This window comes from Leucoraja erinacea, chromosome 4 (genome assembly GCF_028641065.1).
Source record: "Leucoraja erinacea ecotype New England chromosome 4, Leri_hhj_1, whole genome shotgun sequence".
NCBI lineage: Eukaryota > Metazoa > Chordata > Chondrichthyes > Rajiformes > Rajidae > Leucoraja > Leucoraja erinaceus.
Genome location: NC_073380.1, coordinates 8,594,192 through 8,610,968, shown reverse-complemented (window position 1 = coordinate 8,610,968; position 16,777 = coordinate 8,594,192). Strand labels below are relative to the sequence as shown.

Here is a 16,777-nt window from a genome sequence, read left to right as displayed (position 1 = left end):
CATGGAATAATCTCCACCCAACTATAGTTACCCAACCAGATGCAACTAAATTTAAAGTAGCTCTTTCTTCCCAATAACTCTTTCTGGCTTAAACCCTCCCTTCACCACCTCCAGTTTAAATTCCAATTGGAATATTTTGGAGGACCAAGAAACCAAACCAAGAAAGGTGAATTGGCTTCTGTAAGTTGTCCCTAGTGTGTAGGATAGAACTAGTGACAGCACAGGTGATGGTCAGAAGAGCGGACCCTACCTGAAACATCCCCAATCCATGTTCTCCAGAAAAGCTGCCTGACCCCCCTGAGTTACTCCAGCACTTTGTATCTTTTTTTTTTGTAAACCAGTATCTGCAGTTCCTTGTTTCTACATTGTAAAATTGGATTTTATTCAGAAAGGTTCTTCAGAGAAGCATGTACGCTGCCCTTACCAGGTGGACCCAAATGAGACTCCAGGCATCTACTGTCTTCATTGTTCTCAGCATGGACTCCTATATATCAGTGAGACGGGGTTATTGTTTTGCTGAACACCTGCTCTCAGTCCGCCTTGCCCAACGCGATCTCCAAGTTGCCAAAGATTTTACCTCCCCTTCCCATTCCCACACAGACCTTTCTCTCCTGGGCCTACTCCACTGTCAGAGTGAGGCCACGTGCAAATTGGTGGAACACCCCCTCATATCTTGCTTGGGCAGCTGACAACCGAGAGGTATTATTGACCCTATTACCTCTGCAGGGTATCAACAGACATGTCGAACTAAAGACTCTAAAGCAAGGTTTAGTAGTACAACACTTGAGTAACTTTATTAACTCTTGAGTAACTTAAACATGCAAACTATTGACTTCTAATAACTTTTCATTTACTTTACTATTTCAACTTATCACTTCTTATACTAAATCGCAAAACACATGACTTGGAATCAGTTATAGAAACACAGAAAATAGGTGTAGTAGGCCATTTGGTCCTTCGAGCCAGCACCGTCATTCAATATGATCGTGGTTGATTATCTAAAATCAGTACCCCGTTCCGGCTTTTTCCTCATATCCCTTGTTTCACTTAGCCTCGAGAGCTAAATCTAACTCTCTCTTGAAAATATCCAGTGAATTGGCCTTCACTGTGGCCTTCTGTGGCAGAGAATTCCACAGATTCCACAGACATATTACCTGCATGAATGAATTGGCCAGATTCACTCAGCTGGTAGGAGGTAGTCTTCTCTGAGCTTACAACTCTGCTCCCTTCTTCTTGCCATGGTTTTTTCCTCATTGTCATTCCTGCGGTCTCAGACCGCCCTTCTTTTATGCTAATTTTTCATCAAACTCCTAAAGGAAGCCTTTGTTCTAACCCAAGGCTCTCACAATTCTGAAGTCACTCATCCAAGTGCGGAATAAGCAAAACGCATCTTCGTTCCTTATCACAGACTAGAGTGTTCTTAATTACAGTATGTTGCCTGTTCATGTTTTCATTCTCATCATACAGTTCCTTTGCAAAATGGCCGTCCCCAGACACTATCTTCTCATGGCCACACGACATAGCCATGAAATTACCTTCAACTCTGTTCTCACCAGATGTCCATCACGTGACCATTTTCACACCTCTTCTTTGTCCTCCTGGTCCCAGCCTTTCTATGTGTCTCTCTCATGAGACATCAAGTCTCCGGATACAGTATGAATATTGATTTCTCCAATTTCAAGTAACCCCTGCATTCCCTCTCCTCTCCGCCCCTCCCCAACCTTGGTTATCCTGCCAGTTCCACCGTTGCATCCATACATCCATCAAGAGGGGTAACGTTTTCACACAAAGGGTGGTGGGTGTATCGAACGAGCTGCCGGAGGAGGTGGTTGAGGCAGGGACAATTCCAACATTTAAGAAACACTTAGACGGGTACATGGATAGGACCGGTTTAGAGAGATATAGGACAAATGCAGGCTGGTGGGACTAGTGTAGATGGGGCACGTTGACCACTGTGGGCAAGTTGGGCTGAAGGGCCTGTTTCCCCACTGTATGACTCTTATCACACTTTGCAGAAAGTTCTCTGTTAAACAGTCACATAGAGCTTCATGTGGACTGTGCAGGATTGGTTTCCTGCATCATATCTCCAACTATGTGGGGCTGTTTGCTTTGGATCTGAATGCAGGATAAGATCAAATTACAATCTGCCTTCTGATGCCAGGACAGTGCAGTAGTACAGGACTGTGTAACCATGAAGGAGGATTGTGGGGGAGAAATTGGCTAGGTTTGAATTTCATGAGTAATTACGGCCAATTGCCTAATAAACAAACGCACTTGGTCTGACTTGGGTGACTCCCAGGTGGTACGGTGGCGCAGCGGCAGAGTTGCTGTCTTCCAGTTGCTCCGGGTTTCTCCCACTCATACAGGTTTGTAGGTTAATTGGTTTTGGTAAAATTGTAAATTGTCCATTTGGATTGCCTTAGCGTGTGGGGGTCGGTGTGGACTCGGTGGGTTTGTTTTATTAGTTTGGTTTAGTTTAGAGATACAGCACAGAAACAGGCCCTTCTGCCGCCTAGTCCGCGCCGACCAGCGATCCCCGCACACTAACACTGTCCTACTCACACTGTGGTCAATTTACACTTATACCAAGCCAATTAACCTACAAACCTGTACTTCTTTGGAATGTGGGAGGAATCCAGAGCTCCTGGAGAAAATCCATGCAGGTCGCGGGGAGAAGGTACAAACTCCGTACAGACAGCACACGTATCAGGATACAAATTAGAATTGGAACCTATAGTTCGGACATTTAGTGAACTGACTCTGCTTGAAGATGTTCTGTACCTCAAACGAGCTAAAGTAAGTACATTTTTATTTAACCTCACCGGTTAAAATATTTTAATTAAATCAATACAGTGCAGTGTGCGGTGATGTAAATATAATCTCCTTGGTGGGAAAGATGCAGGTATAGAGGGCCCGTTGAGAGCCATTTGGGGAAAGCAGAGGATTAGTGAAATTGTCATTTGTCATAACTTTATAAGCAAACATTTCAGTCCAAACCGCTTACATGGAACAGAATAATGTAGGTATGGGGAGAAGGTACAAACTCCGTACAGACAGCACACGTATCAGGATCGGACCGGGTTCTCTGGCGCTATAATGCAGCAACTCTACCGCTGTGCCACCGTGCCACCCACAACAAGGAAATTTCAAAAATGTTTAATGCTGATTTGGCTAATTTAGTGTGGGATATGTTGAAAGGAATCTTACAGAATTTCGGGGAATGTGCGGGGATCGCTGGTCAGTGCGGACTGTATCTCTAAACTAAACTTTAAAAAAAAAAAAGACCCAGCGGTATGAACATTGACTTCTCCAATTTCAGGTTTCTCCCTCCTTCCCCTCCCCTTCCCTGCTCTCGCACGGCCTACAGTCTCCGCCTCTTCCTTTCTTTTTCCCCGAACCCCCACCCGAACATCTGTCTGAAGAAGGGTCTCGACCTGAAACGTCGCCTATTGCGTAGCTCCAATGATGCTGCCACACCTGCTGCGTTTCTCCAGCATTTTTGTCTACCTTAAAAAATAACAAAAAGACAAATCCATTGATCTAATCCTTATTTGTTTGCAGAATGCCTCATAGAATTGGAACCTATAGTTCGGACATTTAGTGAACTGACTCTGCTTGAAGATGTTCTGTACCTCAAACGAGCTAAAGTAAGTACATTTTTATTTAACCTCACCGGTTAAAATATTTTAATTAAATCAATACAGTGCAGTGTGCGGTGATGTAAATATAATCTCCTTGGTGGGAAAGATGCAGGTATAGAGGGCCCGTTGAGAGCCATTTGGGGAAAGCAGAGGATTAGTGAAATTATCATTTGTCATAACTTTATAAGCAAAGATTTCAGTCAAAACCGCTTACATGGAACAGAATAATGTAGGTATGAGTAGAATCAATAGAACTGAATTACAGTGTATAAAATTATTGGACCACTTCAAATAAGTCATTTCCAAGTGAAACCTAGACAGGCCATACTTGAAATATTATATTTGATACAGACAGAAGTGCATAGAATTTTGGGTCCAATAATAGAAGGGTGGTCACGGTGGCGCAGCAGTAGAGTTGCCGGCTTACAGCGCTTGCAGCGCCGGAGTCACGGGTTCGATCCCGACCACAGATGCTGTCTGTACGGAGTTGGAGTTTGTACGTTTTCCCCGTGACCTGTGTGGGTTTTCTCCGGGATTTTCGGTTTCCTCCCACACTCCAAAGACGTACAGGTGTGCAGGTAAATTGGCTTGGATAATGTAAAGATTGTCCCTAGTGTGTGTAGGATAGTTTTAATATGCGGGGATCGCTGGTCGGTGGGGACCCGGTGGGCCAAGGGGCCTGTTTCCGTTCTGTATCTCTAAACTAAACTCAAAATTGTAGTAGCATTGATAATTGCTCCTTGAATGGATAACTTCACTGGTTCTTCAATTCTTCCAGGCTACAGTGAAATTCTTTTTTTTGGGGGTTTTTTTTGCATGCAGTTCAGTAAAATTATCGTCATACATACATAGATGTATGAACAGGTGTAAGAGGTTATGGGGAGAAGCCAGGAGAATGGGGTTGGGAGGGAGGGATAGATCAGCCATGATTGAATGGCGTAGGCTTGATGGGCCAAATGTCCTAATTCTACCCCTATCCCTTATGACAATCCCAGATTAAGTACAAAACGTATGTCAACTTTCTTCATTCATTCTTCTTTTTTTCTTTTTCTTCACACACTATATATCTCACGTCTTTCTATCCTTTACTGTCTAATTTCTTTTTCTTATTCTTATTCTTCTTTATTATAACAAAAAATAAGAAGCTGTACATAAAATGTATTATGAAAATATATATTAGGCACTTTGGTGCCATATGATTGTACTTGCTTCTAATAAAATAAAATATAAAAAATATATATATATTTTTTAAAGTACAAAACGTATAGAAATGACCCACTGAGCCCATATGCAAAGTCTCCAGGTTTTGGCACCATTTCAGAGTCCCAGCTACAGCTGGCTATAAAGGCCCATTGCAGCCATCTCCAATGTCCGGACCCGTCCAACAAACTATTGTCCCTCTCCTTGCCCGGCCACCTTCATGCCCTGGGGATGCCTCCCGTAGACAAATGTGAAGAAGGATGGGGAGAAACTGTTGCGTTGACCTTGATAGAGGATGCCCCTCAAGTGATTTTGTAAAGGAACATCTCATCGGAAAGGATGGACACAAAATGCTGGAGTATCTCAGCGAGTCAGTAGGTGCAGGAGTAGGCCATTCGGCCCTTCGAGCCAGCACCGCCATTCAATGTGATCATCCACAATCAGTACCCCGTTCCTGCCTTCTCCCCATGTTCCCTGACTCCGCTATCTTTAGATCAGGCAGCATCACTGGAGAGAAGGAACAGGTGACGGTTTGGGTCAAAACCCTTCTTCAGGTCTTTCGACCCGAAAGAGTTGCTGAATTACTCCAGCATTTTGTGTCGATCTTCGGTGTAAACCAGCATCTGTAGTTGCTCATGTATACACATGGGAAAGGGATATATGGCCATTTCTAGCAGCAAAACTAGTCCATTCGGCCCATCAAGTCTACTCTGCCATTCAATCATGGTTAATCTACCTGTCCCTCTCAACCCCATTCTCCTGCCTTCTCCCGGTAACTCCCGACTCCCGTACTAATGAAGAATATGTCAATCTTTGCCTCAAAAATGCCCATTGATTTGGCCTCCCCAGCCGTCTGTGACCAAGAATTTCACAGATCCACCACCCTCTGACTAAAGAAATCTCTTCTCATCTCCTTTCTAAAGGAACATCCTTTTATTCTGTGGCTCTGGCCTCTGGTCCTAGACTCTCCCCAATGCTATTGTAAGAGTTGAACTAGAAGGCCTCACATTAAATTGATAAAAGCCAGATTTAGGATGGTTATTGGTAAATTCTGCTTCCAATCAAGATCAATCAATACTGATTGGACTGAAGTAGGTTAACGGTGGCTGTGTACACTCCATGAAGAGAATATAGTTATGTCATGTATGTGAGCATACAAAGAATGCAAATAAATATATATTTTAATAATTGCAGGGGAATTGTGCCTCAGGCTATTTCTCAGCATCATATGAAAAGATAAATGGAGATTTGAAGTCACTTAATATACCCGTGCAGGTAATAAATATAAGCATTATACAAATGTCTGTGTTTGGGGGAAGCATGCGTGTTGAACTTGAACAATAGGTGATGGGAGGTAGGGGTGAACAATATGGTGGTCACTGTGGCGCTGTGGTAGAGTTGCTGCCTTGCTGCACTTGCAGTGCCGGAGACCCGGGTTTGATCTGTATGGAGTTTATACGTTCTCCCCGTGACAGGCGTCGGTTTTCTCCGAGATCTTCAGTTTCCTCCCACACTCCAAAGACGTACGGGTATGTAGGTAAATTTGCTTGGTAAATGTGAAAATTGTCCATTGTGTGTGTAGGAGAGAGTTAATACGCAGTGATCGCTGGTCGGCACGGACCCGGTGGGCCGAAGGGCCGGTTTCTGCGTTGTATCTCTAAACTAAAACTAAACTACCAATCAGCTTGTACTTCAACAAAACCACGTAGTGTTCCGTGGTTGCATTGTCCTTGGCCAAAATTAAAGATTAAATTTACTGTATTATTACAGTAATAACTTTTACAACAAATTACTGTAGAAGATATATGCAGGAGTTACTTATTAAAGCCAGTTTCACGCCTTGAGCAGGATGCTTACAATGAAAAATAAACGCTATATAAGATGGTGGCACAGTGGTGCGACGGTCCAGTTGCTGCCTTCCTGTACCTGAGACCCGGGTTCGATACGCGAAAGAGTTGCGAGTTCGATACGCAATCACACACAATTCCCACACCGTAAAACTACGTTCAAGGGCCTGTCCCACTTGGGCGTCATTTACGCGTAATTTACGCGACATAATGCACCCGTCACGATGCGCGCATGGCGTGCATTACGCGCGCATGGCACGTGGTGGCGTAATCTGTGATGCGCCGTAGCGTGCAGCGCCCCAGGATTTTGGTGATTCTCAAAATCCTCGCGCGCCACCTGCGTGACGCCCAAGTGGGACAGGCCCTTCACCATCTTATTTTGTTGACGGTGAAAGCTGCTGCAAGGTTCACTCTAGGATGGTACAGTGGCGCAGCGGTATAGTAGAGAATTGAGTTCATTCCTGACTACAGGTGCTGTCTGTACGGAGTTTGTATGTTCTCCCTCTTAACCACGTGGGTTTTCTCCGGGTGCTCCAGTTTCCTCCCACGCTCTAAAGATGTGCAGGTTAATTGGCTTTTGTAAAATAGTTCCTAGTGCATTGGATCGGACTAGTGCACGGGTGATCGATGGTCGGCGAGGGCATGGCGGGCCGATGGGCCTGTCACCACGCTGTATCTCTAAACTAAACCGAACCCAATGGCCCAACTTTCCTTTCCGTTGCTAGGTCAGGAATATGCCATTGCTCAGTTCAGTCGCATGAACCTCTTGGAGGAGAATGGGGTTGTATCTCGGTGTGCTTCAGCCCCAGAAAAGTTCTGCACTGTGTGTTTGCACACTTACAGCACTCACTGAAATATTAACACAGGCAGGTCTGCTGCAAGGCATGTTTCCACAGTGCAAATTGGATCTAACACGACTGGTCAATTGGAGAACACTGTTTGTACACAAACCAACCTTCCCTTCCATTGACTCCATTTACACCTCACGCTGCCTCGGCAAGACCAGCAGCATAACGAAAGAACGTGCCGCACCCTGGCCACTCCCTGTTCTCCCCTCTCCCATTGGGCAAAAGGTCGAGGTGTGAAAATGCGCACCTCCAGATTTAGGTACAGTTTCTTCCCAGCAGTTATCACGCAATTGAACCATCCTACTACAACCAGAGAGCAGTGTTGAACTACTATCTACCTCATTGGTGACCCTCGGACTATCCTTGATCGGACTTTGCTGGCTTTACATTGCACTAAACCTTATTCCTTTATCATGTATCTATACTCTGCAAATGGCTCGATTGCAATTATGTGTTATCTTTCTGCTGACTTGGCTAGCACGCAACAAAAGCTATTCTCTGTATCTCTGTAAACTAAACTGAACTGAAACTGAAACTATTATGTGGGCCAAATTGGCTACAACATAATTTTGATCAGGAATTAGAAAACCACTTTAAAGTTACTGTGGAAATTGACTAGCAGAAAAAAAAGTTGCGATGGGGGTAACAAAAAAATGGTGTTAGAAGATCAGGGCCAACGTTTGTTGCCAGACATAAGTAATAATTACGTTAGAAATGCCAGGCAGTGACAATATCAAGCAATATAAAATCTAGCCATCACCCCATGACGTTCAATGGCATAACAGATGAACACAATGGCCTAACGACATTGCAGATTTAACCACACCTCGACCACCACCAGGGTTCAACACCTGCTCACTACCTGCTTTCCTTGGTAAAGCAGCATCTGGAGTTCCTGTTTCTACGGGTCAGGCAGCATCGCTGGGAAACGTGGACAGGTGATGTTTCTGCTCAGGGCCCTCTAGGAGAATGGCTGACTCATCCTGGAAAATCCACATCCCTCCTGTGAATTTATTTTTTTAAATAATAGCTATTATGTGGGAGGTGCAAGCGTGCCATCTCCCGTTCATGCATTCATTCCTGTCTCGATGCCAACTTTAGTTTAGTTTAGAGATACAGCGTGGAAACGGGCCCTTCGGTTCACCAAGTCCACGCCGACCAGCGATCCCCGCACACTACCACTACCCTACACACACTGGGGACAATTTCCACTTTAACCAAACCAATTAACCTCCAAACTTGTACGTGTTTGGAGTGTGGGAGGTAAGTGAAGATCTCTGATAAAAACCACGGGGAGAACATACGAACTCCATAAAGACGAGCACCCATAGTCAGGATTCTTGCTATTGAGGGAGGGCAGCGTAGGTTTACAAGGTTAATTCCCGGGATGGCTGGACTGTCATATGCTGAGAGAATGGAGCAGCTGGGCTTGTACACTCTGGAGTTTAGAAGGATTAGAGGCGATCTCATTGAAACATATAAGATTGTTAAGGGCTTGGAAACGCTAGAGGCAGGAAACATGTTCCCGATGTTGGGGGAGACCAGAACCAGAGCCCACAGTTTAAGAATAAGTAGTAAGCCATTTAGAACGGAGACGAGGAAACACTTTTTCTGACAGAGAGTGGTGAGTGTGGAATTCTCTGCCTCAAGAGTGCAGTGGAGGCTGGATGCTTTCAAGAGAGAGCTAGATGGAGCTCTTAAAAATAGAGGAGTCAGGGGGATACACGGTGAAGGCAGGAACGGGGGGGGTACTGATTGGGGATGATCAGCCATGATCACATTGAATGGTGGTGCTGGCTCAAATGGCCGAATGGCCTACTCCTGCACCTATTGTCTATTGAACCCGTCTCTGTCCCTACAAGGCATCAACTCGACCGATGTGCCACCCAAGTTATGTTCTACCGCTGCGCTACTGTGCCGCCCATATTGTTTGAAGGCTTCCAGTGTTTCTATCTTGCTAGTTATTTTATAGTAATTTGATATTCATAAACCGCTTTGTAATTCGCCTTTTTGATCTGATTCTATTGTGCCACAGGCGATAAATGCAGAGCCATGTAGCCTATCCTCCCTACAGAGTAATGTCTCCTGCCAGCGGATATCAGCAGCATGTAACCAGCTATCACCAACTGCTCCCGTATTATCTCCAAGCAACCTAATTCCTACGTTAGTGGATGATCGAGTTGACAAACACAAGGATACAAGTAAGTAAAAGTGACCTCCGAAAATGCTGCTTTGCTGGTATTTGACTCAATGGGGTGAAACAGATGCGGAGGACCTCCACAGCGCTGATGTGCCAAGGGATCTTGGAGGCCAAGTTCATAGCCCACTAAAGGTGACAACACAAGTAGGCGCGGCAAGATGGCGCAGCGGGTAGAGTTGCTGCCTTCCAGCCCCGGAGACCCGGGTTCGATCCAGCCCACGGGTGCTGTCTGTATGGAGTTTGCACGTTCTCCCCGTGGATGCATTGGTTTCCTTAGAGATCTTCGCTTTCCTCCCACACTCCAAAGATGTATGGTTGCAGGTTAATTGGCTTGGTATAACTTTAAATTATCCCTAATGTGTATGTGTGTAGGATAGTGTAAAGGGCCTGTCCCACGAGCATGCGACTCCATGCGGCAAGCGCGACCTAAAAGGGCCTGTCCAACTAGCATGCGACTGCATGCGGCAATCGCGGCCAGGCCGTTGCCGCGCGGAATTTTTGAACACGGTCAGTTTTTCGGAGCCCCGCGCGATGTCGGGACCAGCTCTGAACAACTCCATACGGCTCTGCCAATTGAAGTGGGACCAGCCCCGCGAGGCCGTACGGCTCAAGCGACCACGTTAGGTCGCGCTTGCCGCATGGAGTCGCATGCTCGTGGGACCTTTAGGTCGCGCTTGCTGCATGGAGTCGCATGCTTGTAGGACAGGTCCTTTAGTGTACGGGGATCGCATGTCGGTGTGGACCCGCTGGGCCGAAGGGCCTGTTTCCCCGCTGTATCGCTAAACTAAAGTCCCAGCTGCGACTGGCGACAATGGCCCACTCTTGCCGTCACCTCCATTCTGGTCGTCCCGTGAACAGTCCGGTCGTTCCTCTCCTTGCACGCCATTTCATGTGAACATATTTATTATTATACTATCTTTTGTGTTTTTAAATTGTTTCACTTAGTAATAAATCTTACCATTTTATCAGTGGCTTATTGTTTAATCTATCTCACTGCGTTGGTCATACAGACACAAATGCACTGTGTAGTATGAAGTGCCAAGAAGAATTGAGTCCACCGCCTTTAGCTGGGTTCAGTGACAAAGGCAGTTTGCCTCAGACCGCTATATGTCAACCAGAAAACGACTTTGCTCCACGAAGTGGAATTCCAGAAAGCGAGCCCGACTACGGACGGGGACTCATAACGTTGCAGCCTTCCTCAAGTGAGTACAATTATATTGTGATCAACCATGAGGCAACACAGTGGTGCAGCAGTAGAGTTGCTGCCTTACAGGGCCAGAGACCCGGGTTCGATCCTGACTGTGGGTGCTGTCTGTACGGAGTTTGTATGTTCTCCCCGTGACCCCGTGGGTTTTCCCCGGGAGCTCTGGTTTCCTCCCACACTCCAAAGACATGCCGGTATGTAGGTTAATTGGCTATTGTAAATTGTCCCTAGTGTGTGTAGGATAATGCTGGTGTACGGGCTGATAGCTGGTCGGTGCGGACGGTGGGCTGAAGGGCCCGTTACCGTGTTGTATCTCCAAAGTCTAAAGGCGTATCAATGATATTTTCTTTGAGTCGGATCTAAACACAGAGTGAAATGTTCTTCATGGGGTTGAGTGTCAGGCAAAACGAGGAACCTGAGCTTGAATATAACTCCCACCTGATTGACTCCAGAATGCATTATTTACCAACGCTACATTACTGGAAATTGATAGTTTTTGAATCTTAGCCCTGACCTGCCGTAACTTTAGTAGATCTTCCCATGTTGGTTACCCTTCACTGCACTTAAACCCTCGGCTAAAATTGCTGGGTATCGTAAATAAAATCTAATAATCTGGCACACTCGGGCCATTGGTAGTACCAGACAGGCAGAATTTCCAAACTTAGTTTAGGTCATAAGTGATAAGAGTATTCAATCATGGCTGATCTATCTTTCCTAACTCCATTCTCCTGCCTTCTCCCCATAACCTCTCCTCTGACACCCGTACTAATCAAGAATCTATTTCTGCCTTAAAAATATCCACTGACGGCCACCACAGCCCTCTGTGGCAAAGAATTCCACAGGTTCACCACCCTCTGACTAGAGAAATTTCTCCTCATCTCCTTCCTAAAAAGAACGTCCTAGCAATGGCCACCAGCCCTGGCAGCGTGTTCAAGGTAGTCACCACCCTCTGTGTAAAACAAAATCTTACCCCGCACATCTCCTTTAAATATTTTGCCCCTGTCACCATAAAGCTGTGCCCTCTCGCCTTTGATATTTCCATCCTGGAGAAAAAGGTTCTGACTGTCTACCCTATCTCTGCCTCTCATCATTTTATATGCTTCTACCAGGTCTGCCTTCAACCTCTGGTGGTCCCAAAGAAAACAATCCAAGTCTGTCCATCCCATCCCTGTAGCTAATACCCGCTAATCCCAATGGCCTCCTGGTAAACCTTCTCTGCACTCTTTCCAGAATCTCCACATCTTTCCTGTCATGGGACGGCCTGAACTGCATGCAATACTCTAACTGCTTCCAAATAAACCAAAGTCCTATAAAACTGCAAATGATGCTTATACTCAAAGCCCTGATCAAATGAAGGCAGGCATACTATACCACTGCTGTAATAAGTTCTTCATTAAACCAAGAGTGCTGGAAACAGGACCCTGGTGAACAGGGCACTGCACCATTGGGGTTTCTGAATAATGGAATGGCAGGGGGTTATCTGACCTCGACTGTAGTCAGAGGTCTAGTCCCAAAAAAATGGTCAAACATTGTTTTATAGTCAAGAAAGACACAAAATAATGGAGTAACTCAGTGGGTCAGGCAGCATCCCCGGCCAACATGGATAGGCAACATTTGAAGTCAGGACCCTTCTTCAGCCCCGACCCAAACATCACCGATCCATGTTCTCCAGGGATGCTGCACGACCCATTGAGATGGTTTAGTTTAGAGATACAGCGCGGAAACAGACCCTTTGGCCCACCAAGTCCACCACCGACCAGTGATCTCACCGTACACTAAGACTATAGCAATGTTACACTTCTAGCAATGTTACAAAATTTTGAGATTTAAAAAATCAAGTCTGCAATTTATCCCACCAGATAAAGCACAGAAATAAGTTTAATTTGACACCTAATTCACTTTCATATCTTCAGTATTAAAAAACTTATGGCCATTTTCATACTCGGAAATTAGCACCTTGTTCCCTAATGATTTTCCATTGACTTAACACAAAAGCTGTGATCGAGGACAGTGAAAATGGCCATAACTTTCTTAAAAATTAAGAGAACTGAAAGACATTTTCAGTTATTACAGATTGAAGCATTCTGAAACAAATATGAAACAATCTTACTTGGATGACCTGAAATTAAAGCATGTAATTAGTTAGTTACCCAATTGTAGCTAATTACAAACTTCAATTACTAGATCTAAACATCTATCCATTTCTTAAGGAAAGATTAACATTATTAAATAGCTTAAATGTCCAAAGAACATTCACAAAGAATTCACAATAAAACATGATTTTTAAATCTCATTTACTTTGATTTATAGGCCAAATGGAAGGAATTTAGTGTTCAATTGCTGTAAATGAATGGCCATTTAAATCAGCTTTTGAGTGGCATCCTTTGGAACTCTGTGGCATGCGCTGGTTTAGAACGTTCCCATTGCGGTAGATTTGTACCCCCAAATGCCCAGAACAATACTGCGGGATTTAATGGGGCCCCAAATTAGCTACTCGCAACATTAAACTTTGTATAAAGGGATCTTAAGAAGCCCTTTTTAACGTAAAAATAAACAACCTACCTTCCATTGTCCTCTGTATGAGAGCCATCCCGTTGTCGGCGGTCGCGGGTTTAGAGGATAATTTTTAACTTACTATAACAGCTAAATTAACCATTATAGTTTAAAAATAGCTCCAGCGAAAAAATCTCCCAGCGATTTTTCATCAGCAACTAAGTAGGTTGAACAATCTCGATTTGAATAGCCTAGGGAAAATCGCGTTTTATTATTATAATATCGCGCACACGGGCTGGGACAGATCTGCAGCCCCGCTGAAGGTAGGTTTTGCAACATACCTATATCCTACACACTACGGACAATTTAACTGAAGCCAATTAACCGACAACCCTGTTGGGAGGAAATTGGAGCACCCGGAGAAAACCTACACGGTCACAGGGAGAAAGGACAAACTCTGTGCAGACTGCACCCGTAGTCGGGATCGAACCAGGGTCTCTGCCGCTGTGAGGCAGCAACTCTACCGCTGCCGTGCTGCCCACCGAGTTACTCCTGCATTTTGTGCCTTTCTTTGGTATGAACAATTCCTTGTTATTACTGTTTTCTAACTTGTTGAAGTGTCGAACGCGTTGGTAGTTCATTGTTTGTTCCCTTGGGGTTAGTGTTGGGCTCCAGTTACTAATGAAGGTTGCTTTTTTCAGGTTTCTTCGCAGAATCTGTCCAACAAGGTGTCGCTGACCAATGGATTCAAACCAAAAGGGAGGATATTATTTGCCAAATGACAGAAGCGTGTCTGAATCAGACATTGGACGCCCTGATATCTCGTGACCTAATAATGAAGGAGGACTATGAGCTCATCAGCACCAAACCCACAAGGACAGCTAAAATCCGGCAACTCTTAGACACTAGCGACAACCAAGGAGAAGACTTTGCCAGGGTCATCGTTCAGAAGTTAAAGGACAACAAGCAGATGGGTCTTCAACCTTACCCGGATCTATGTACACTGTCCAGTCCAGTCTCTTTCATGAGCCTGATGTCCACCAACCACAAAAGCAAGTGAGAATTGATCTGAAAAAGACCCATCGTGCTGGAGTAACTCAGCAGGTCAGGCAGCATCTGTGGAGAACATGGATGGTTGACGTTTCTGGTTTAGTTTAGTTTTGTTTAGAAAGACAGCGTGGAAACAGGCCTTGGCCCACCGAGTCCGCGCCGATCGGAGGTCCCCGCACACTAACGTTATCCAGCGCACGAGGGACAATTTACAATTTTGCCAATGCCAATTTGTCTACAAACCCGTACGTCTTTGGAGTGTGGGAGGAAACGGGTGATCTCGGAGAAAACCCACGTGAACTACGTACAGACAAGCACCTCGTAGTTAGGATCGGACCCGGTGCTGTAAGGCAGCAACTCTACCGTTACGCCATTGTGTGCCGCACAAGGAATTTCTTGGGACTCCTTCTTTAGACATTTATTCTCCAGGGGCGTTGCCTGACCCGCTGAGTTGTTCCAATACATTTGGTAAACCAGCATCTGCCGTTCCTTGTGTCTAGACTATGGTTCAGATTTGTTTATTTGGATCTATTGTTACCAATAAGTTATAATGTCACGATTGTTTCATCTTCAGCTGTCTTCTCATTGGACTATGGGTGGGACCTAGCAACAATTTAATATTTTTAACATTTAAATATTTCTCATATAAACGAGCATTGAATTTTATCATGACCAAATCACTTTTGTTCAATGTGTCTGCATTTTCACATTACATGGTTTCTCCAGCAAGTAGCGAGATAAATCAGGGTGGTGAATCTGTGGAATTCATTAGCACGAAGACTGTGGAGACCAAGTCAATGGAAATTCTTAAGGCAATGATGGATACATTCTTGATTAGTACGGGCGTCAGGGGGAGAAGGCAGGAGAATGGGGTTGAGAGGTAAAGTTACATCAGCCACGATTGAATGGCGGAGTAAGCTTGATGGGCCGAATAGCCTAATTCTGCTCCTATCACTTGTGATAACGTTTAAAGTAGTCTTTTGCCCGAATGTGACATTGTATGGAGCAACAAGATAATAGTGCTATACCTTTAAGAGACTTGAGATTGGATGTCATTGTGCACTTCTGAAGGGAGAAAAAAAATCAATTTTCTGCCTCGTTTGTAACATAAGTGATGTCCACATCTGAATTTTAGAATACATTTTTAGCAGAACTGAAATGGAAATGTTGTTTTCACTCGGTTTGCAAAACTCCAATTGCAGATTTGGGGTTTTCGAATTGCTGAAAAGGCACTTCAATCCATTTACAACCCTCCTGAAGCTTAAAAGGGCGAAGCTTCCAAGATGGCGCTCAACCCAGGCGACTATTTGCGCGCTAGCCACAGAAGCAGATCTACAATCACATATTACAATCGCTCCACACTCGTCTGGCTTTGCCTTGCACTAAACCTTATTCCCTTATCATGTATCTATACAATGTAAATGGCTCGATTGTAATCACATATTGTCTTCCAGTTGACTGGAATGCACGCAACACAAGCTTTTTACTGTACCTCGGTACACGTGACAATTAACTAAAACTAACTGTGAAGTTATGGATAAAAGTGAATTCATATGAAATCAAAATACCAGATTGTGTATCTTCAACAACAAAATCAAGTGGGTCTTCCAAACACTGACCATACAAATTTAGCTATGGACATTTAGAACTTTATTCCACGGAGTGCTAGAGTCTGAGGGGTGGGCTTATAAAGGTGTATAAAAATCATAAGAACATAAGTGATAGGAGCCAAAATAGGCCATTCGACCCTGCAAATCTACTCCGCCATTCAGTCATGGCTGCTCTATCTCTCCCTCCTAACCCCATTCTCCTGCGTAACTGGAGTAACTCAATGGGTCAGCCGACATCTCTGGAGAAAAAGGATGGGTGATGTTTCGGGTTGAGAGCCTTCTTCAGATAAGCAAGATCGAACGTTCTAACCAGGCAACGTTTCTTGAGGTGAAGGAGTTATCCTTGTGGTGGTAAGAATTTTGGTGTATCCAAGTTATAAAATCATGTGTATAAAAGTGTATAAAAATGAGTATCAAGTTATAAAATCATGAGAGGAATAGATTGGGGAGATGCCCAGTGTGGCTTGCCCAGAGCAAAGATCCTATAGCAAAGATCCTCTATCTTTGCTATAGGATCTTTGGCCCAGAGTATGTGAATCGAGGGACAGGTTTAAGGTGAAGGGGAAAAGATTTAATAGGAATCTGAGGGGTTAAGATAATAGCTGGGAAGAAACGGTCCATGAATCTGGAGATGTGTGTTTTTACACTTTCTATACCTCTCCCCATATCCCTTGATTCCACTAA

At 44.6% G+C, this 16,777-nt stretch overlaps 1 protein-coding gene across 1 annotated transcript in view; it reads left to right on the top strand.

Annotated features, from left to right (window-relative positions):
- ripk2 (receptor-interacting serine-threonine kinase 2) overlaps positions 1-15,149 on the top strand; it is a 44,226-nt gene extending 29,077 nt beyond the window's left edge. Inside the window, exons 7-11 of the mRNA XM_055633635.1 lie at positions 3,562-3,647; positions 6,036-6,116; positions 9,572-9,737; positions 10,747-10,938; positions 14,135-15,149. Coding sequence (XP_055489610.1) covers positions 3,562-3,647; positions 6,036-6,116; positions 9,572-9,737; positions 10,747-10,938; positions 14,135-14,493 — 884 coding nt within the window. The 3' untranslated portion in view covers positions 14,494-15,149. The remainder of the gene's footprint in view (positions 1-3,561; positions 3,648-6,035; positions 6,117-9,571; positions 9,738-10,746; positions 10,939-14,134) is intronic.
- Positions 15,150-16,777: the final 1,628 nt, after the last annotated feature.